This window comes from Aquarana catesbeiana, linkage group LG06 (assembly GCF_042186555.1).
Source record: "Aquarana catesbeiana isolate 2022-GZ linkage group LG06, ASM4218655v1, whole genome shotgun sequence".
NCBI lineage: Eukaryota > Metazoa > Chordata > Amphibia > Anura > Ranidae > Aquarana > Aquarana catesbeiana.
Window position 1 is genome coordinate 231,774,219 of NC_133329.1, and position 22,698 is coordinate 231,796,916.

Below are 22,698 nucleotides of genomic sequence, written 5' to 3' on the forward strand. Positions count from 1 at the left end.
CCTGCCCGTGTCCACCAGTGCAGCCTGCCCGTGTCCACCAATGCAGCCTACCCGTGTCCACCAATGTAGCCTGCCCGTGTCCACCAATGTAGCCTGCCCGTGTCCACCAATGTAGCCTGCCCGTGTCCACCAATGCAGCCTGCCCGTGTCCACTAATGCAGCCTGCCCGTGTCCACTAATGCAGCCTTCCCGTGTCCACCAATGCAGCCTGCCCGTGTCCACCAATGCAGCCTGCCCTTGTCCACCAATGCAGCCTGCCCGTGTCCACCAATGCAGCCTCGCCCGTGTCCACCAATGCAGCCTCGCCCGTGTCCACCAATGCAGCCTCGCCCGTGTCCACCAATGCAGCCTCGCCCGTGTCCACCAATGCAGCCTCGCCCGTGTCCACCAATGCAGCCTGCCCGTGTCCACCAATGCAGCCCGCCTGTGTCCACCAATTCAACCCGCCAGTGTCCACCGGTGCAGCCCGCCCGTGTCCACCAGTGCAGCCTGCCCGTGTCCACCAGTGCAGCCTGCCCGTATCCACCAATGCAGCCTGCCCGTGTCCACTAATGCAGCCTGCCCGTGTCCACGAATGCAGCCTGCCCGTGTCCACCAATGCAGCCTGCCAGTGTCCACCAATGCAGCCTGCCCGTGTCCATCATGCTGCCTACCCATGTAAATCATACAGCCTACCCGTGTCCATCATGCTGCCTACCGTGTAAATCATGCAGCTTACCCATGTAAACCATGCTGCCTACCTGTGTCCATCATGCTTGCCTACCTGTGTCCATTATGCAGGGGAGCAGAGGAGAGGAAGAGCATTGCCAGCCAGATGATAAGAGCACCGAGGGACATCACTGGAACATTTTTGAATAGCTGTATTCCCGCCGCTCGTGTCCCGTAACTTTGATACACGTCACTCGTCCCGGGATTGGATGGGTGATCTGTCTATCAAATTCCCCAGGACCAGGGGGCGGGGCTGTGTGTGACAGCGAGTGCAGGGAACACTCAGCTATTGAAATGAAAGCCTCTAGTGATGTCCCTCGTGCTCTGAATCATCCAGCTGGCTCTATCCTCTCTCTTCCTCTCTGCGAGCGCTGGGAGTACGACTCCCATACAACATGATATGTTTTCTATTTTCTATTGTGAATAAAATATGGGTTTATGAGATTTGCAAGTCATTGCGTTCTGTTTTTATGTAGATTTTACAGAGCGTTCCAACTTTTTCAGAATTGGGGTTGTATATTTAATAATTTTTAAACAGTTTTTTGCTTAAAAATATATTTGTCACCTAGAAAAGAAAAAGAACAATTTGCCTAATGCCTAGGGGCTGACGGTGTGCAAATATGCGGCCTCTCGGCAGATGGGCCTTGGCGCAGAGAGGCCACATATTTGCGTACCAATATGCAGACACAGCTGTACCGAGAGTGCATGCCCTGCATGCCCTTGGCATAGTTACGGGCGGCTAACGGAAAGCTCTCCATCATGTGAATGCTGTGACAGCCAATCATGGCGGTCACATGGTCATTTTAAACTAATATATAAAAATAATGTTGAACTTATCTGCTCTGTCGATCCTCCTCTTATGGGATCCCCTGCCAGCGCTCCTGGCTCTTCCTCCCTTAAGAGTTTCCCCATAGCAAGACTTGCTATGCGGGCACTCATGTGTGCTCGATTCCAAACTGGGCTCTGTGTGTCCATTGACACACACACAGCTTGGCTCAGCCCAGTCCCCCGCTCTGGCTGCCTCCAGGTCCAGTTAGGAGAGAGACAGAAGAGAGAGCTGCTGCTTTCGGGCATAGCGCTGGATTGAGATTGGGCTCAGGTAAGTATTTAGGGGCGGTGGGGGCAGCTGAACACACAAGGTTTTTACCTTATCAGAGAATGCAATAAAGTGGTTGCATTCTATGTATTAAGATAAAAAGCCTTCTGTGTGCAGCAGCCCCCCTGATGCTTACCTGAGCCCCATCTCTATCCAGCGATGTCCACGAGTGCCTTGGCCATCCGGGACTGTCCCTCCTGATTGGCTGAGACACAGCAGCGGTGCAATTGGCTCCCACTGCTGTCAATCAAACTAGGTTATCCAATCAGGAGAGAGAGGGGGCGGACTGAACCGCAGCTCCGTGTCTGAATGAATACATGAAGCTGCAGCTCGGCTGGGGTACCCCATAGCAAGCTGCTTGCTGTGGGGGCACTCAACAGGAGGGAGGGGCCATTTGCTCCAACATATACAAAGTTTAAGGCTGGGTTCACATATGAGCATGCAGCGGCTCACAGCAGGAGTCTAGTGCGGCTCCGTCCACCAATTCAGGTCCAATTTCAGCCCGGATTTTTTGGCTGAATTCGGACCTGAAACGTACCAAAAGATGCACAGGGCTCCTGTGCAAATTGAACCGGAGCCGCTGCAGAGATGTGTGAATCGGCTCCATAGAGAGCCGGTCACAATCTCCTGCTATGTAAATTGGATGCAGGGAAACCCACATCCAATTCACACTAGTGTGAACCCAGCCTGAGTCATGAATTTAACAGAATCATGTAGAGTGACCCTTATGTATGTATTTCCAATATTTAAATAAAGCCAGTTTATTACATGGTACTGTACAAAGTACATACATTCATTCACTCATCTTTAGGGGTTATCTGCCACTAGGCCAAAGGACACATCTGGAGGAAGAGAGTGTGGATTTGCTGTAGGGTCTGTTTTACATCTAAAGTGACTTGACAGACACTGTTAGATACATTTCCTATTTATTTGCTGTGTGTGTCTACAGACTCGCTAACTGTGGAGGACAAAAGTCAACAAGCGGTACTTGGGCACCTCCTCCACCCTGCTATTCAATGAAAACAATATAACTGTAGTAAAAATAACACTAAAGTAAATGCAAGAGGATTAAAAAAAACAAAGAGGAAAAAAAAAAGGAAAAAAGGTTACGTGTGCATGCAATGCCTAATAATTTTCTTAGAATTTTGAGAAAATACAATGCAGCAACAACTCAAGTCTCAAATCACAAAGCATACCTGATATTTTTAGTACACTGCTTTTGTTATTGTGGAAAATTGATTTTTCAACTAACTGGAGCCTTTATCAACATCAGGTGATTTTACCAAAAGCACATTTCCTGTAGATGCGTTGACTTTTTTTTCTTAGGTATTTTTGCCAAAAAATGTTTACTCATGTTCAGCCACTACTTGCCCTGTTACCAATTTGCTGTTTCCTCCTGTTAACCCACTTCCATTCATTTCATGTGCTGCCTCTCAGATTTATCTAGCTCCCCTCCTAATGTACATTCTTCCTGAAATACAGCCCCTGTAGAAACCCCTCTCATGTTGGTGGTTGGGGAAATGCCACCATCACATTGGGGGGGTCAGTGTAAAATCCCCTGTTGCACTGGTGCTTAGTGTAAATGCCCATATATTAATGGTCAGTGTAAATGTCAAGGTTACACTGATGAAAAATGTAAATGACTGTTTACATTGATGGTCTGATGAGAAGTGCCCCCTTACGTTGGAGATCAGTGAAGAAGTTGTGTTACATAAATCCAGCAGACAGCTGCAGAGGAGACTAATTCCAAGTGACGTTAGCGTGGGAATTATGCATGCAGGAGAAGATTCCACCCACAGATTAAACTCGTACCTCATTCTTTATAGGCAGGGGCAGACTCTGCATATACAGTACTGGACTCCAGAGCCTCAGACAACCCTGTGCTCCTGCATACAGTTGTGCTTATAAGTTTACATACCCTGGCAGAATTTATGATTTATTGGCCATTTTTCAGAGAATATCAATGATAACACAAAAACATTTCTTTCACTCATGATTAGTGTTTGGCTGAAGCCATTTATTATCAATCAATTAAATCATAATGACAACAGAAACTACCCAAATGACCCTGATCAAAAGTTTACATACCCTGGCGATTTTGGCCTGATAACATGCACACAAGTTGACACAAAGGCATTTGAATGGCTATTAAAGGTAACCATCCTCACCTGTGATCTGTTTGATTGCAATTAGTGTGTGCATATAAAAGGTCAATGAGTTTCTGGACTCCTGACAGACCCTTGCATCTTTCATCCAGTGCTGCACTGACGTTTCTGGATTCTGAGTCGTGGGGAAAGCAAAAGAATTGTCAAAGGATCTGCGGAAAAAGGTAGTTGAACTGTATAAAACAGGAAAGGGATATAAAAAAGATATCCAAGGAATTGAGAATGCCAATCAACAGTGTTCAAACTCTAATCAAGAAGTGGAAAATGAGGGGTTCTGTTGAAACCAAACCACGAGCAGGTAGACCAACTAAGGTTTCAGTGACAACTGCCAGGTAAATTGTTTGGGATGCAAAGAAAAACCCACAAATAACTTAAGGTGAAATACAGGACTCTCTGAAAACGTGGTGTGGCTGTTTCAAGATGCACAATAAGGAGGCACTTGAAGAAAGATGGGCTACATGGTTGAGTCGACAGAAGAAAGCCATTACTACACAAATGCCACAAAGCATGCCACTTACAATACACCAAACAGCACAGAGACAAGCCTCAAACCTTCTGGCACAAAGTCAGTTGGAGTGATGAGACCAAAATTGAGCTTTTTGGCCACAACCATAAACGCTACATTTGGAGAGGAGTCAACAAGGTCTATGATGAAAGGTACACCATTCCTACTGTGAAACACGGAGGTGGATCGCTGATGTTTTGGGGATGTGTGAGCTACAAAGGCACAGGAAATTTGGTCAAAATTGATGGCAAGATGAATGCAGTATGTTATCAAAAAATACTGGAGGAACATTTGCATTCATCGACCAGGAAGCTGCGCATGGGACATACTTGGACATTCCAACTTGGCAATGATCCAAAACACAAGGCCAAGTCGACCTGTCAGTTACAGCAGAATAAAGTGAAGGTTCTAGAGTGGCCTTCTCAGTCTCCTGACCTCAATATCATTGAGCCACTCTGGGGAGATCTCAAACGTGTAGTTCATGCAAGACGGCCCAAGAATTTACAGGAACTGGAGGCTTTTTGCCAAGAGGAATGGGCAGCTTTACCATCTGAGAAGATAAAGAGCCTCATCTACAAATACCACAAAAGACTTGAAGCTGTCATTGATGTTAAAGGGGGCAATACACGTATACACATATTAAGAACTGGGGTATACTGACTTCCTCTCCAAAACCCGCATCCAAAGCCCGCTAGCGCCTTGGGGATACCCCCTCCGTCTCACCTACCCGGCGGGACCCTCATGGATCAGTTTGTGGAGCGTTCCCACAACCAATGGCTCTCGTCCACAATGCGGCCCTCAGCTGATACAATGGCGGCCGCGGCCAAGGTGGCGCCTGCCCCCAGCGCTATTGAGACAGTGCAGTCTCACACAGGCACAGCAGCCAGCAACCCTGCCTCTCCTGCAGGCATAGCTCAGCTGGTTGTAGCTCTTCTCACACCCACCCTGGCTGCCACAGTGGATGCTGCAGTGCAGAGGGGAATGGAGCAGCTTCATGTGGAACTCCAGACCCAGGCTCAACAGATCTCTCATGCAAAAGAGTGGATCTCCTCACTAGAAGATGATACTACAACTAATGGTGCTGTCCTTGCACGCCTTTCACACTCTTAATAGAGAATTGTGGGACAAATTGGATGATTTAGAAAATTGCTTGTGGTGAAATAATCTACAGATTATTGGTTTGCCAAAATCATTCTCCAACACACAGCTCACAGATCTCTATGCCAAAACCATTCCTAAGCAACTTGGCCTCCGCACCCCATGTGTCATCGAGCGTTTTCATTGCATAGGCCAGCACACAGAACACCATGATAAACCTAGACCAGTGATCATCAGATAGCTCAATTACGCTGACAAGAATGCCATTTTTCGTCGCATGTGAACCCTCTGTATTGAAGGTGCAGACCTGCTACTGTTCGCTGATTACTCAGTCAAGGTGATGAAACAGCACAAAGCATTCTCATCAATTTGCTTGACCTTATACAACAATCACGTCAAGTTCACCCTGGCCTACCCTGCGGTTCTCCATATCCAATCTCCTACAGGGGACCATCTCACTTTTTCATCTCCAGCCGATGTGGAGCACTACATCAATAATCCTTCAGACATGGACCCGGAGCACAATAATTCTGCTGATGACTCTTCCTCAAGAGCCGTTAAAGCCTCCCGAGCCTCATCGAAGAGCCAGCTCAGTCCTGAAAAACCCCCGTACAAACGTAGTCGTTTTAACAACCAGGCTAATCGCTCAGAAATTGGCTGAATTATCCCTAATGCTATGCGGAATTCAGAGTCCTGTTGGGAGCTGGTAGTTTAACCTTCTCCTCCCTTTACGCATCCTAGTCTGTTATGTACAATGTGACCACTACCTTAGTTGTTGTTAGTTATGCATTGCTTTAATAGCACTTGATTTATTAGCTGCTTTATATGCACCTTATATTTTCAGCTGTTCTCTTGCTCTCTTGGTGGGTTAAAACTCTTAGTTCTATTCTATTCTAAGTTCTGTTCCGATACTCGTGTACTGACTACTCCTATCTGCTGTTAGTGGGTCTCCTTCCCTTTTCTCCCACTTCCCCCCTTTTACTTCACCCCCCCCCCCCAATGGGGACTCTCCCCGTGTTTCCCCCCCTCCCCCCCGGCTTAATTTTCATCCCCAAGAGAGGAACAAGCATCAGGTGGGAGCTCTGCGTGGGTGATGATCCCCTTGTGGAAAAAAGTGGAATCAGTAATGTACACGAGGTAGTTTTTCCACTTGGTTTTGTTATTTTTGATTTATTCTTTCTCTTTGTGTTTGCTTGTGTTATTTACCTGTTATGCAACTCTACCCTCAGAGGATTTCCAATGTATGTATACCCCTCACTTTGATGGAAGGATGACTGTCATGAGGTCCTATAACATGTTAACATTTTTTAAATCCCTTATTCAACAGACATGGCTCATCAAAGTGACAGGGATCACCTAAAGATTATATCCGGAACGTTAAGGGACTTTGTTCCCCCAATAAGCGAATGCGAATTCTTAGACATCTCAAGCCTCTCCTGGCTGATGTGGTGCTCCTCCAAGAGACCCATCTATCCGCTGATGATCTATCACGTCTTCGTAAATTATGGGTTGGGGATGTCTATGGCTTTCCAGCGGTAAGCCGCAAGGCTGGGGTGGCTATCTTACTACATAAAAATTGGAGACACACAATTCGAGATATCCGAGCTGACTCGACTGGCCGCAAAATGACACTACATTTATCATTCGCTTCTAGGGACATTGCTATTACCAACATATATGCTCCCAACTCCCCTGATAATCTCTTCTTTCAGGACATGGTGTCTTGGATCTTGAACGCTCCTTAGGCTCTCCACCTGGTTGGAGGAGACTTTAACTCAGTCATGTGACCCACCCGATTGACCAAGATTTCACTTGTTTTTCACCCCCCCACAATTCTTTTTCGCGAATACATTATTTTTTTGCTTCTCAAGCTTTACTATTAACACTCCATGAAGCAGAGATTGGCGATACAGTGATTTCAGATCACAGTCCAATTATTGTACACTTGACCAGTGTCAAACCATCATCGCCCTCACCCACTTGGCGTTTCCCCTCATATATAGCGGAAAATTAAGATTTCCGTCACATCCTTTATGGTGCCTGGGCGGATTACGCCTCCACTAACGGAGCACACCTTACCGATCCAAACCTCTTTTGGGAGGTGGGTAAGGCCTTCCTTAGAGGAAAGATTATTTCATATACTGCCCAATTCAAAAGACACTCCCGACAGCAATATATGCACGCTAGTGAAATGTTACGATCAGCACATGCAACTTTAATGCATACTCGCACCTTGGATAACATTAAAGCCTGGCAGTTCACTATCGGCGACTAAACTTTCTGATCTGCTTTATTTGTGGATGATATTCTACTCTTCTCCTCCGATCCTCTCTCAGATTTTGATACACTACGTAACTTATTTGCGGCCTCTCGACTTCGACAGAATTAATTTTGACAAAAGTGAGGTTCTTGCATTAAACCCCCGGTTATCCGCTAAATGGCGGTTGTCTTCTCCATTTACTTTAGCCACTCATTATCACGTACTTGGGCATATACATAGGTCGAGAGCCATCATCCTTATATACTCTCAATTATCCACTTTTAATAACAAAAATTGTAAAGAAGTTGGAAGCTTGGGCATCCCTCCCCCTCTCGCTTTTTGAGAGATGTCACCTTTTTAAAATTGTGTAATTTGCACGATTACTCTATCCAATGCAGACCATCCCTCTTCTACTAAGCACTCATATGTCCAAAAAATACACAAGGCTTTAACTGCCTTCCTATGGTCGCACAAAAAACCATGCTTAACTCTCCAGAACTTTATACAATGACAATATTAAGTGAACCTCTGCGCTACTAAAAATATGTGCTGAAAAAAGTGTACTACAAAAGTGTACTGTGTGGAGTGCTGCAAAATCTAAGTGTACACAAAATAACTAACACAGAAAATTTATAAAGTGATTTCGCGCACAACAAAAAAGTGAAAAATGCAAATAATAATACAAACTGGTGTTCAAAGTGCCAAAAACTCCTAAAATAAAATAGGTGAACAATCAAAAAAATGTATATATAATAAGAATCGGTATAGTAGATCAGCCGATATATAGCCAGTCAGTAAAATAAATCCAATAGTGCTGGGACTGGATAAAGGTGAATATGCTCCAAACGGGGTGGATAATGTAGACAACAATGAGTAACATCTGTAGATATCTGTAGATACTATGCTCACAGAGCCCTTACCTCCAAAGGCATAGGTATGTGCCTTAGTACTCTGGATGATGGTAGGTGATGGGGACCGATGAGTCCTCGGATGAACTTCCGGAAAAAATCCTACAAAGTTATCGCCACATCCACAAACTTACTATCTCAAACTTGGCGGGAAACCCACTTTAAAATCATCCAACATCTCAGAACCTACCCAAGCTCACTGCCCTTGGTGCTCTGTATCCTGCCCTACACTGCTGCACGGTTTGTGGCAATGCTCAGTAATATCTACATATTGGGACTCAGTGCTCACATATATCTTTACGATTAGCAAAATACGGCTACTCAAAGATCCATTCTTGTTTCTATTTGGATGTGATCCACTGGTCCCCCCTTCCTCATCGACAGAATCACCCACTCTCACACAATGGTCTCATATCTGTCTAGTAGCGGCTCGCAGAAGGATCATGTACCACTGGATCAAACCATCTCCACCTTCCCTACAAGCTGTGCAGTGAGCAGTACTGTCACTTTTCCATATTGAGAGGCTGGACACCATAGTCTTAAATTTCCGCTCTACTACTAATTTTTTTGCCAGGTGGCGAAAATATATGGAACATACGTTCACTACCGAAGAATTATCATCTATCATACATCCATTCCGATATACCTACTGGTACTTGAAGCAAAATCTTACTAACACCTTGGGCAAACTCAAAATATCTGATCTGTCCAATCTTTCCAACCCCTTGTCACTTTGATCCCCTCTCATTGTGCTACGGTTTTAGTATTGTTCACAGACCACAATCCCCTAGTCCCTGATGGGCAACCCTGTCTATCAATATTGTCTTTTTACCACTTATGACAGTCCTCCTCTTAATACAGATAATGATGCTTCCACTCCTGAGGGTTTCATAGTTTGTTATGCTGTTGTTGTTAATTCCCTGATATGTAATATTTCACTATAGCACTGTTTACAGGTAAATACACCCCTTTCCTCCCCCTCCTTTGCTTCCCCCCCCCACCTGTTATTTCCCCCTGCTGTTTTATACATTGTATTACTACCGCGTTTTAGAGTTTCTCTAGAGTTACTTACCATTGTATACTTGTTTATACATTGCATGGTAATAATCCAATAAATATTTTACAAAAAAAAAAAGAACTGGGGTATGTAAACTTTTGATCAGGGTCATTTGTGTAGTTTCTGTTGTGATTATGATTTAAAAAGAGTAAACACAGTTGATTGATAATAAATGGCTCCAGCAAAACACTAACCATGAGTGAAAGAAAAGTTTGTGTTATCGTTCATATTCTCTGAAAAATGGCCAAGAAATCATAAATTCTGCCAGGGTATGTAAACTTATGAGCACAACTGTAGGTTGCAAAGATGTATTTTCTGTAACACAACTTTATATTCTGCTTCTTTTTGCTGAGCTCTGATTACACAGACTAGTGACCTTATCAGCCTGCATTAGACTTGGCAGACTCACTTAGGCACATGGACACAGAACTGAGATGATCTGTATACAGCAGAATACAGAGATATTTTGTTTATGCTGTGCTCAAAGTATATACACTAATGTTTTTACATATTCTTAGTAAGCAGTAAAAAAAACTTTAAGGGCTGGTTCACATGTGTGCAGAGACCTATTTTTTTTTAGCACTAGAAAACCACAGGTCTCCGCAGGGGCGCACAGAAAATAATTGCTTTCTATTTGCTCTGTTCACACTTGAACCCAAGTATCGCAGCTCACCCGCAGCACAGTTGCTCAGCTATGGTGTGTAGAAATAAATGAAATGTCACATACAATGTGACATTTTAAATGAAGTAAACAAAAAAGTGTTTAACAAATTATCTTATGATGATGCCCAGGCCACTCCATCTCAATGGTCTACAGTGAGTATTTTTACAGAGATGACTCATAAGAACTCAAAACTGTCAATACCGGATCCTTTGGGGCCTAGTATATCATGTTGAGCTCTTGGGAAGCACCCAACCAAACAAAATTGGGCTTCAGGAAAGGGCCCAAACCAGTCAAGTTCTTTCTGCTGCATTCTAATACTGATGAGGACAGTACACACTACAGATGCTGGTGCCTAATGGGCTATGTAACCTGGTCCCTGCATGAGATCATTGCTAAATGGTCTTTTAGCTTCAATTACTGGTATCCCTGATCCTGAAGCTACTTGACCCCAATATTGACCCTGGCTGTCTTCTGACCTTCTCCTAGATTATCCTTGCTTGTCTCTTTTCTTCATACCTTTGTTAATGACCTTGGCCTAAACTCTTGACCAAAGATTTTGCTTATTGATTCTGTACCTTGTTGCCTGCACATTGCCAACCTCTGCTTGTCTCTGGCCCCTTGATCCTGTTCCTTCCTGCTCGACTGTTACCAAACTTGGGTTGTTACCCAGCTCTGATCTCTATTGGACTTGGGACATTCTGGATGCCTTTACCGCTGTGCTTTTGCGTACTTGATCCCAGCGATCCCATTGCCCTTGCAGCCCCTGTCTCAACTTTCAGGGATGCTCAGATGGAAATTGTGCAAGAGGCTACCTACATCCTATCGAACTGCTCATACCGGTATATGACAAATACTGAAATGCGTCCTTGAGCTTGGGGCGATTCGACTTGCCTTTCAGCACTGGACCCCTGTACTCTGAGGACTACCAGTCAGGGTCCAACCTGACAATGGTCACCATCTGCTGGTCAGACCGAACCACAAACCTGACAGGTTTGTGTCCAGATCCAGTGATCCCTGGGCCTTCAGACTAGAAGCCTTAGTCACTCTGTGGAATCAGTTCGACCTGATTTATGCGTTCCCCCTCCCCCTTCTTCCTGTAAGGTTTACCACCCCATGTGGAAAGCATACTTTGGTGCAAAAATGGAAAGCTTCGCCCTAAGGCCTCTTTCCCAGGGGAAGACCAATAGGGTCCACCTGTCAGTTTTTTAGGTCGGGCCCGATGGGACCATCCATTGTGGAGGGGTGGATGTCAAAGGACATTTGTCCGATCCGTTCCTCATCTGTCTGGCAGATGTGTAAACAGGTGTCAGGTGTAAACAGACAGGCGGTCCCTTTCCATTCTTCCTTCAGTCAGGGCTGGACAAGTTCTTAGCCCTCAGGACTTTAAAAGGCCAGATGTCTTCCCTGGCAGTGCTCTTTCAGAGAGCCATTCCTTAAAGTGGATGTAAACCCAATGTCATCCTTTCTAAACTACTGCCATAGGGGTTATCTATAAGGATATACATGCCTTCTGCATGTATCTTTACCTGTTAAATGTCTCCCCTCTGTTATTAGATCCGAAAAACTGCATATCCTGTGGGTGGGTCTGTTGTCTGGAGCTCGGTGGGTGGAGTCATGATGTCGGTAGACTCCCCGCCCACCTCTACACTCCTTCTCAATATGCATTTTCTCCTGTGTATTTCTAACACTGAACTTCTGCTGAACTTCTGCTATGATCTCTAACATCCAGTGAAAAGACAGGAAAGTAACCACATTACCATTGCCAAATCATGCTGAGGGGTGGAACAGCCAATCCTTGCAGAGCTGCTGAAGAAAGGAGCGGGGGAGGGAATTAAAAAATAATGCCTGTGTCTTAGGCTGTCACTCGGGCTGTAATTGACAAAGTTTTTCTCAGTTTGTCAAGATTTCTCTCACTGAACAATAAAAGAGGATTGCTCAGATATGGATTAACTCTGTGTGGCAAGACTGGGCTCAAATGATAGGAAATCTTATACTCTACAGTATGATAGAAAAAAAAAAAAAAAAAAATTCGGGTTTACATCCACTTTAATTAAAGCATTCTTGCAAGGGGTGGCTCACATCCTTCCATCAGTACGCTCTATGCTAACTCTGTGAGACCCTAGTTTGGTGTTGTTGCTCCTTCAGAGATCACCATTTGAACCTATTTGAGATTTTCCCTTCATCTCCTATTATGCAAGGTTGCTTTTCTCAGGGCTATCATTGTGATAAGGAGGGTGTTTGAGTTTGTGGCTTTGTCCTGTAAGGAACCTTTTTATGTGTGTTCAAAAGGACAAGATTGTGTTGAAAGCACATAATTCTTTCCTGTCTAAAGCCATGTACACACGGGCAAAGTGTCGGGAGACATTTGCCGGTTCAAAAAAAAAAAAAACGTCCGACATTCTGCCCGTGTGTATGTCAGTCTGTCCGACAGAAGCTGGTCGGCTTCTGTCGGACATGCATGCTCTAAAACCAGCAGCTGACCGGCTCTCTCAAATGTAGCGTGTACCCGGCTTAAGGTGGTCTCAGGATTTCATTTGAATAAAGGCAGTGTTGCCTTCTTTTTGTCAAAACATCCTAAGGAGATTGCTCTACACTGCTAGGATGTGGTTAGGGCTGTGTGAGACTACCTGTGAGCCATGACTTTAATTCATCAATATGATGTCCTGTTTGTGTTATTATTATTATTAATAACGATTTATATAGTGCTAACAGTTTACGCAGCGCTTTATAATGTAGAGGGGGACAGCACAATTACAGTACAGTTCAATACAGAAGGGACAGGAGGGCCCTGCTCGTAGAGCTTACATTCTAAAGGGAGGGGTTGGTGGTACAAAAGGTAATAGATGCGGGGAATGATTTGATGGGGTTGTTGGGTGGGTGTGGGATAGGCTTCCCTGAATAAGTGAGTTTTCAGGGATCTCCTAAAGGTGGACAGGTTAGGGGCTGATTGGATATACCGGGGCAGGGAATTCCAGAGGATGGGAGAGGCACTGGAGAAGTCCTGAAGACGAGCATGAGAGGAGGTAACAAGGAGGTCCTGGGAGGAGCGGAGGGGATGATTTGGGCGATATCTGCAGATGAGGTTGGTGATGTAGCTGGGGGCGATGTTGTGTCCTCCACAGCAGTGATTGACAGCGGCTTCCAAGTAAGCATTACACACATAGAAAACCTATGTACACACTATACTATATCCACAGCTGATCCACAGGAAGGCAAAAAACACCAATAAAGCAATAGTCTAATTTGCTCCAGTGGGGGAAAAAATTCCTTCTTGATCCACCCGGAGGCAATCAGATATTCCCTGGATCAACTACTCCTGGCGTGGTTACCCAAAAATTTGTATCCCATTATATTTTGTGCATTTAAGATTGCATCCAGCTCTTTTTTAAAACAATCTACTGAACTGGTCAGAACTAGTTCTTGAGTGGGTCTTTTCCACATTCCCACAGCTCTCACTGTGAAGAATTCTTTTGAAATGTGAAGGTTAAATCTCCTTTCCTCCAGATAAAAAAGAGTGCTCCCTTGTCCTCTGTAATGACCTGAAAGTGAAAAGCTCTACAGCAAGTTCAGTACATGGACCACTTATGCCTCGTTTCCACTGAGCGGATCGGTTCGGTTCGGTACGGTATGCTATTTTGAGTGTTTCCATTATGAAAGCGGCCCATACAACCGAACTGAACCGCACCATTCTGGGTCCTGCTTCAGATGTGGGGCCATAAAAAATGGTACGGTTCGGTTAGGGCAGAGCTACGATACATTCCACTCATTGGCGGACGTGTGACGCCATGCTAGGCATTTTTTCTAAACCCACGTATGGCCCCTGACAGTCCCACTTGCAGTGGAAACGCTCATCTGAATAGGCCGGACCATTCTAGGCCTTCCAAACTGTACCGACCCGAACCGATCCGCTCAGTGGAAACGAGGCATTATATATTTATCCCCCCTTAAACTCCTCTTCTCAAGAGAATACATTCAGTTCCTCTAATCTTTCCTCATAGCTGATCTCCTCCATGCCTCTTACCAGTTTGGTTGCCCTTCTCTGCACTTTCTCCAGTTCCCCAATATCCATTTTGTGAACTGGTGCCTAAAACTGTAATGCATATTCCAGATGGGGTCTTACTAATGATGTGTACAGGGGCAAAATTATATCTTTCTCTCTCTGCTGTCCAAACCTTTTTTAATACAAGAAAGGATTTTGCTCATTTTGGAAACCGCAGCTTGTCATAGCATGCCATTATTAAGCTTATGAATATTATTATTATTATTCAGGATTTATATAGCACCAACAGATTGTGCAGCGATTTACAACATGAGACATGAGGGCAGTTACAATACAATTCAATACAGGAGGAATCAGAGGGCCAATGATCTAACAGAACACCCTGATCCTTCTTAACCATTGACTCCCCCAACTGTTTGCCTCCTAGTATGTATGATGCATGCATATTCTTAGCCCCCAAGTGCATAATTTATCAATATGAAACCTCATTTGCTACGTAGTTGCTCAAATAAATAGTGCATTGAGGTTGACTTGTAAGTTGGAGACAACCTGTAAGGACGTAATTCCACTGCATAGCTTGTGGAATTACTGAAAGACTGAAATGGTACTTTTAATCCCAGCCCCCATATCATAATCATTTATAAATAAGTTAACCACTTGACCTCTGGAAGGTTTTACCCCCTTCGTGACCAGGGCATTTTTTGCTATTCAGCACTGTGCGACTTTAAAGCGAAGTTCCACTCGTTTTTGTGTTTATTAAAAGTCAGCAGCTACAAAAAGTGTAGCTGCTGCCTTTTAATAAACACGCTGTTGTCTTATTGTCCAGCGATGTGGCTGCCCAAACACTCGCTTCTATTCCTCTCCTCTCCGTGGTGCCAGCATTGCAAGTGTGGGCACCTGGCTGTGACAGCTTGCAATCTTCTGGGACCTGTGACGTGTCCCAGAAGATTACAGGGAGGGAGAGGGGAGGAGGAGTCGCCTAGGCAGCGCGACCGGAAGTGGGAGCTGGGTACCTGTCAAAACTAGATACCTGCTCCCCCCCCCGAAAAAAAATAACATGCCAAATGTGGCATGTCAGGGGGTCAGGAGTGCTTAAAGCGGAAGTTCCACTTTTGGGTGGAACTCCGCTTTTACTGGCAATTGCTCAGTCATGCAAATTAAATTTATATTGTTTTTTTTCACATAAATAAAGGCTATTTTTGGTGGTATTTAATCAATTCGTTTTTTACTTTTACTTGTTGCTATATAAACGAAAAAATACAGAAAATTTAGAAAAAAATTATTTTCTTCATTTCTGTTATAAAATTTTGCAAGCAAATAATCTTTCTTCATAAATTTTGGCTAAAATGTAGTCTGCTCATTTTCTTTGGTAAAAATAACCCAAATCAGTGTATATTATCTTGTCTATGTGAAAGTTATAGAGTCTACAGACTATGATATATACAGGTATGTTTGAAAATTGATTAGTTCCGATACACAGATCTCATTTCTTATGGTTCTAAAATGCCAGTACAGTACAAATGCCCCCAAATAACCCCTTTTTGGAAAGTAGACAGTCCAAGGTATTTAGTATGAGTCATGGTGAGTTTTTTTAAATGTACATTTTTTTGTCAAAAATGTTTAAAAAAATAATAAATCAAGCAAAATTTGTTTTTACATACTGTCACCAGCGTAGTACAGCTTCTTCATATGACTGGTGTGGCGGTGATCAGGGATACTGACTGATGACAGTATGCAAAAGTAATTAAATAAATACATAAATAATTGTATTACATTTTTTTAACATTTCTTTTCTTTTTTTTACAATTTTTTTTTTTACATACTGTCATCAGATTAGTTCAGCGTCACCACTGTCATAGTGACACTGTACTAATGTGGTTGGGAGATTTTTTTTTTCACTGTTACTGCTTTACACATTTATTGCCGATGGCCATAGTTATAAGCAATGGTTTTAACTGTCATGAATGGCTTGCATTCATGACAGCTTGCTAACTATTGTAATGCTGTGATTGGCTACAGCTAATCACATAATACTAGGTGCTGTGATTGGCCCAGGTACCATGTGATAGCTGTGGGCCAATGATCACATCACAATAGTAAGCAAGCTGTTATGAATGGCTTCACGTAATCGTTTAGACCACAGCGATCACGTGATATCTGATGTAAGTGACCAGGTACCGAGCACCGTGATCACACCGCTGCGTGTCCCCAGGGGCGCCCTAGAGTGCATGTGCTGAGCGACGCACCAGTACGTCACTTCGCCTGCAGCTACTGGCCGCCTGCAATAAATGTACTGTGAGCGGGCGGCAACTGATTTCAAAGTAAGGGTCCCAATACTGAACCTTGGGGTACTCCCCTAATAACCTTAGACCATTCAGAGTTTGAATCTTTAACCATTACTTTCTGAATACGGTCTTTTAGCCAGTTCTCTATCCATTTACAAACTGATTTTTCCAACCCTGTAGACTATAACCCCATATGTGACCCCACTGCACTGGGCTTTTTTTTGTGGGGCCGCATATATGTGTATCTCCCTTTGTGCTGGGAGTGCGCTGCACAGCATGCTTCCAGCACTGAGACCAGAGTACTAACGATCGGGACATGGATCTACCGATTTCAGGTCACATGTCACTGTGATGCCCGCCCCTGTGTTTTTCTCTCTCTGTGAATGGAGAGTAAAAAAAAAAGTGTGTAAAAAAATAATAATAATAATAATAAAAAAAGAGAAAGAAGAAATTTCTAGATCAAGATTTGATCTAGGTCAGTGCAAGGGTTAGTGTTTGGGTCAAGTGTTAGGGTCAAAGGTCAGGGTCAGTATATGTTAAGCAGGATTTTTGTTTAATTAGCATCAGTGTCAGTTAGGGTCAGTGTGTTTTAGGTAGGACAAAAAAAAACAAAATGCGAATTATTGTTTTTGGGCTGTACTATGGGTACAAACAACAGTATCGCCGCTGCGATCATCAGGAACAGGAGAATTTATTTTGGGTTTTTTCTTTGGTGTTAGTTTATGGTAGTAACAAGAAATATACAGCTAATATAAAAAAAATGATTGTTTTTACTATGTTGGCCCAGTTTTCATTTGATAATAAATTTAAAAGAAATCAGGAGATATCCATAACCATTTACTACCAAAGTAAAGCCCAATTTGTCCTGGAAAAAAAAACAAGGTATAATCCACCTGGATGCACAAAGTAGTTGTGATGACATGTACGGTTTTACTAACACATGTCAAAAATGCAAATTTGTGCTTAGGAATTAAAATTTGTTTTACCCTTAGATGCGAAGGGGTTAATTTACACATTAGCCTGCTCATAGACTGATAATGAGCTTATAAAAGACCTGCCTGAAAAATTGATAGGCAGATTTGATCAGACTGCTCATGTAAAAGGACCCCAAGAGAACCTTTAGAGGGAATATTGGATATTGTATATATAAACATGAGAAGGAGAGGGACAGTTACTTGTAGTAACCAGTTAAATTCCAGCCCTCAGTGCAGAATGCCAAAATGAATAAAAAAAACATCTACCCTTTCTTCTCCTTTACTTCTTTTCCTTTATACATTTGCAAAATGTTTTTCTTTAACTTAGCATTATATACACTCGCCTTGTAAAGTTTGTAAGCCATCATACATATCAACAGAAGTAGATAGAGAAACATTTTCCTATGTTAATGACAGTTTGACACGCCTCATATATCAAAGCAATGCAAACTCTTCTACCCTCAAGTTGTTGAAATGCATGCTTGTTCTATGCATCTGAACTTTTACTAAGTAAAACATGCCAATAAAAGGAATATTGTGTACTTATTTTTTATTTTTAATAAAGAAATCTCTATTCCCAGCACTTCAAGCGTCAAAGTTATTTAAGAAGCGTGAGTATGCCAGTAGAGAACACAAGAATTCCTTCACCTCCCAATGAACAGAAGCGGCCTATACTGCAACGTCAGACCTCAATCACCCAGACGATAAAAAGGTAAATATTGATTGCATATGCTTGAATTATACATGTTGTGCTAGTATAGTTAGGGGAAAAATTCATTCGATTTTGTTTTTTGTACATTTTTGTTGTGTAGCTGGCTAAGAGGAGTGGAAATGTCTCAATGAGATGAACTAACAATTTCATGATTATGATTTTTGATTGCCCAGGCCAAACAAAGCTAAGATCACAAATCATTTTTCTGATTTGCTGCTATCACTCTGCTTCTATCAGTTCTCTGCGAAAATGTTTGTTTTTTGTTTTTTTACATACCAGTATCAGTTTACATATATTCCTTCTGTGGTTCCTTGTTTGTATTTTAGTTTCTTGCCTGCTCCAGTATTTCTCACCATACCCGTTTATTGAAAATGCTAAAGATACATATAATGGATAAAATAAGGGCATATTTTATGCAGGCAGAAGCATTGTGTTACACTGTGCTTCAGAGTGGACAAACTGAGCGCCATTAGGGCCTATTCACACTTGACTGTTTTTGTGCAGTTAATTTTTACTGCATGAAAGTACATTTCATGTAAAAACCCTGTTCTTTTCTTATTTGGCTGGTTTGTATGAATGCACTGCAGTTTATTGTGTTTTTAAATGAAAACTGTAAGGGCCTTTGCATGTGCATTGCCACATACACTGCCAATCAGAATGCACAGTGAGCCCTTGCCCCCGAATGTTCAGAGTGCAGGGCTAACAGCAGCACTGCTGCAGACTCCATGTAAAGAAAGGCCAGCACCCCATGTAAGATATAGGGGGAGATTTACTAAAACTGGAGAGTGCAAAATCTGGTGCAGCTCTGCATAGAAACCAAACAGCTTCCAGGTTTTATTGCTAAAGCTTACTTGAACAAGCTGAAGTTATAAGCTGATTGGCTACCATGCACAGCTGCACCAGATTTTGCACTCCAGTTTTAGTAAATCAACCCCATAGCTCTTTTACTGCAAACAGCAATCACAGACGCACATTTACAGGGCACACCGGTCCTCTATGTTAGGGCTGAACTTCAGGAATTCAGGCACTTTGATAAATGTGCAGGGACACTATAAGTTAAGTACAACTTGGTGCATGACACCTCATGGATGTATCTCTTTAAACACTTGCCTACCGGCACTTACACCCCCTTCCCGACGATTGCGCGGTCATGCTACACTGTACCCAAACAAATTTTTTATCATTTTCTTCACACAAATAGAGCTTTCTTTTGGTGGTATTTAATCACTGCTGGGTTTTTTACTTTTAAAAAAAAAAGACCAAAAATTTTGAAAAAATAAAATGTTTTTTACTTTTTTTCTGTCAGTAAATTTTGTAACTAAGTAATTTTTTGCCTTCACTGATGTGCGCTGATGAGGCGACACTCATGGGCACTGATAGGCTGAACTGGTGAGCATTGATGAGTTGGCACTTATCGGCACTGCTGAGGTAGCACTGATGAGGAGGCACTGATGATGATATGCCACACTTATGGGCACTGATAGGTAGCACTGATATGTGGCACTGATGAGCACTGATAGGTGGCACTGATGGGCACTGTTAGCTGGCACTGACGGGCACTGATAGCACTGGTAGGCACTGATAGGCGGCACTGGTTGGCACTGATAGGCGGCACGGATAAGCGGTACTGATGGGTATTGGTGGGTGGCACTGATGGGCATTGATCGACAGCAGTGATGGGCAGCACTGATAGGTGCACTGATTGCCAGCACTGACTGGCATCGCTAATGGGCACTGATTGGTGGCACTTGCGGGCAGTGGTGGGCACTAATGCTGGGAATGGTGAGCACCGATTAGTGACACTGTATTGCTGCATTGTAATCAGGGCACTTATGATCAGTGCCCTGATTACATCCCTAGATATCCCTCTGTGTGGAAATGCCCGCTGATCGGCTCTCCTCACCACACACTCTGTCAGTGTGAGGCGAGGAGAGTCGATTACCGGCATCTCCGTGTTTACATGTGACCGGCTGTGATTGGACACAGCCGATCGCATGGATAAAGAGCCACAGACGCGGCTCTTTACAGAGATCGGGGTTGCGCAGTGTCCTAGCAACACGGTGTGGCCACCGAGCTGCGTGCCCCCGCGGGAGCGCGAGAGTGGCCGTTCTGGGATGCCGTCATATGTTGTTGTTCCAGAACGAGAGCCGCATCGCCCCGCCATCATTTGACAGTGGACGGGCGGCAAGCAGTTAACCACTTGCCGACTGGCTCACAACGATATACGATGGCAGAATGGCACGGGTGCGCAAAACCACGTACCCGTATGTCAATCGATGTTCACTGGTGGCCCGCAATCGTGGCACGGAGAGGCAGAACGGGGAGATGCCTATGTAAACAAGGCATTTCCCTGTTCTGCCTAGCAACATGACAGGGATCTACTGTTCCCAGTGATCGGGAGCAGTGATCTCTGTCATGTACCAGTGAGCCCATCCCCCTTACAGTTAGAACACACTGAGTGAACACACTTAACCCCTTGATTGCTCCCTAGTGTTAAACCCCTTCCCTGCCAGTGACATTTACACAGTAATCAGTGCATTTTTATAGCACTGATCACTGTATAGATGTCAATGGTCCCAAAATAGTGTTAAAAGTGTCCGATCTGTCCGCCGCAATGTCGCACTCACGATAAAAATGGCGCAGATCGCCACCATTACTAATAAAAAAATGTATAATAAAAATGCCATAAATCTATCCCCTATTTTGTAGATGCAATAACTTTTGCCCAAACCAATCAATATACGCTTATTCGATTATTTTTTTTTTTTTTTACCAAAAATATGTAGATGAATTCATATTGGCCTAAACTGAGGAAAACATTTTTTTATATATCTTTTTTGGAATATTTATTATAGCAAAAAGTAAAACAAAAATTGAATTTTTTTCAAAATTGTCGCTCTTTTTTTGTTTATAGCGCAAAAAATAAATTTGCAGAGGTGATCAAATACCACCAAAAGAAAGCTCTGTTTGTGGGAAAAAAGGATGTCAATTTTGTTTGGGTACAACTTTGCACGGCCGCACAATTGTCAGTTAAAGCGACGCAGTGCCATATCGCAAAAAAGGGCATGGTCAGGAAGGGGGTAAATCCTTCGGGGCTGAAGCGGTTAATTTAGATCTGACAGTTTTTGATTCTCCAGGAGGTTACACTCTGGGGTTCTGAGAGGAAAGACACTGTGTTCTCACACACAGCGTCTCTGCCTGCCCCGTCCTTTGCTCCCTATTCATAGGAGACTTTTTATTTTGTGAATGAGTTCACTAAATACAAAGGCTTCTATGAATGTGCAGCAGAGGGGAGTGATGGACACAGCGGCTGCATACAGCTCTGCAGATGAAGCAGCTGAGACCAGAAGGTCTAGCGTTGGAGCTCCGGAACTATATCAGTAGTTATCCTAATGGAGCACTATAAAAATGTCTGATGTAAATTAAAGAGATAAGTCCACAAGGTGCCCTTTCCTCACTCTGTACCACACACACTGTGGCACCCTTGCACAGGTGTGAATGGGACTTTACTAAGATTACTGACTCTTAGGTTTCGTCCTAGACCACTGACAGTGAGCAGTTCCCGCAATAACACCTTCCACAGCTGCCTAGACCGGGCATTATTTTAAAATGGCACAAACAAATATTATTCCAGTGCTGTTTAAAAAAAATGTCACCCGGGACTCTGATTCTTTAAGGAACAATCTGTTTTTTACCTGTACAGTAATTATACAGTATTCTTATTGTTCATACAAGTGCTATTAACACAATAAATGGTTAGCATTTTGTTTTCATCAATGTTTCTTTCCTGTTTTTCTTGGAAGCAAGCGCGTGACGTTTGACAGAATCAGTACTATGCCGGTCAAGGGGCACCTAGCTAGCAGGAGGTCTATTCATTTTAGGAAACGCCAAACAATCTCTACTTTCTTTTTCAGGTAGTTTAGCAAATGCATGTCAAGTCCTGCATGATATTTTCTTTAAAAAAAAAAAAAATCCCTAACTAAAAGCATTTCTAGTTGCACATGACTCCTTGCTGTTGGATTGCATCAGCTTACATTTTGCATATGTGGAGTGTTTTGTAGTAATTAAAACGGTAAATGCATGCCTCTCAGTGATTAAACTATTATATTTGTTTCTGTAACACACACATAAAGAGCCTGCCCAACCAAACCTGATATTGTAGGTATATGTAGAGCCTTGTGGGCTGAATTATTGTAGATGGATGTTATGGATATTACAGAACCAAATTCTGTGTGCCATTGTACCTGTCCACCTGGGAGTTTTTAG

General features: G+C 43.4%; 1 protein-coding gene across 1 annotated transcript in view; it reads left to right on the forward strand.

The window, feature by feature from the left end:
- RHBDF1 (rhomboid 5 homolog 1) overlaps positions 1–22,698 on the forward strand; it is a 243,312-nt gene that overhangs the window by 84,521 nt on the left and 136,093 nt on the right. The window contains exon 4 of the mRNA XM_073633039.1: positions 18,302–18,432. Within this exon, the coding sequence (XP_073489140.1) occupies positions 18,302–18,432 (131 nt within the window). The remainder of the gene's footprint in view (positions 1–18,301; positions 18,433–22,698) is intronic.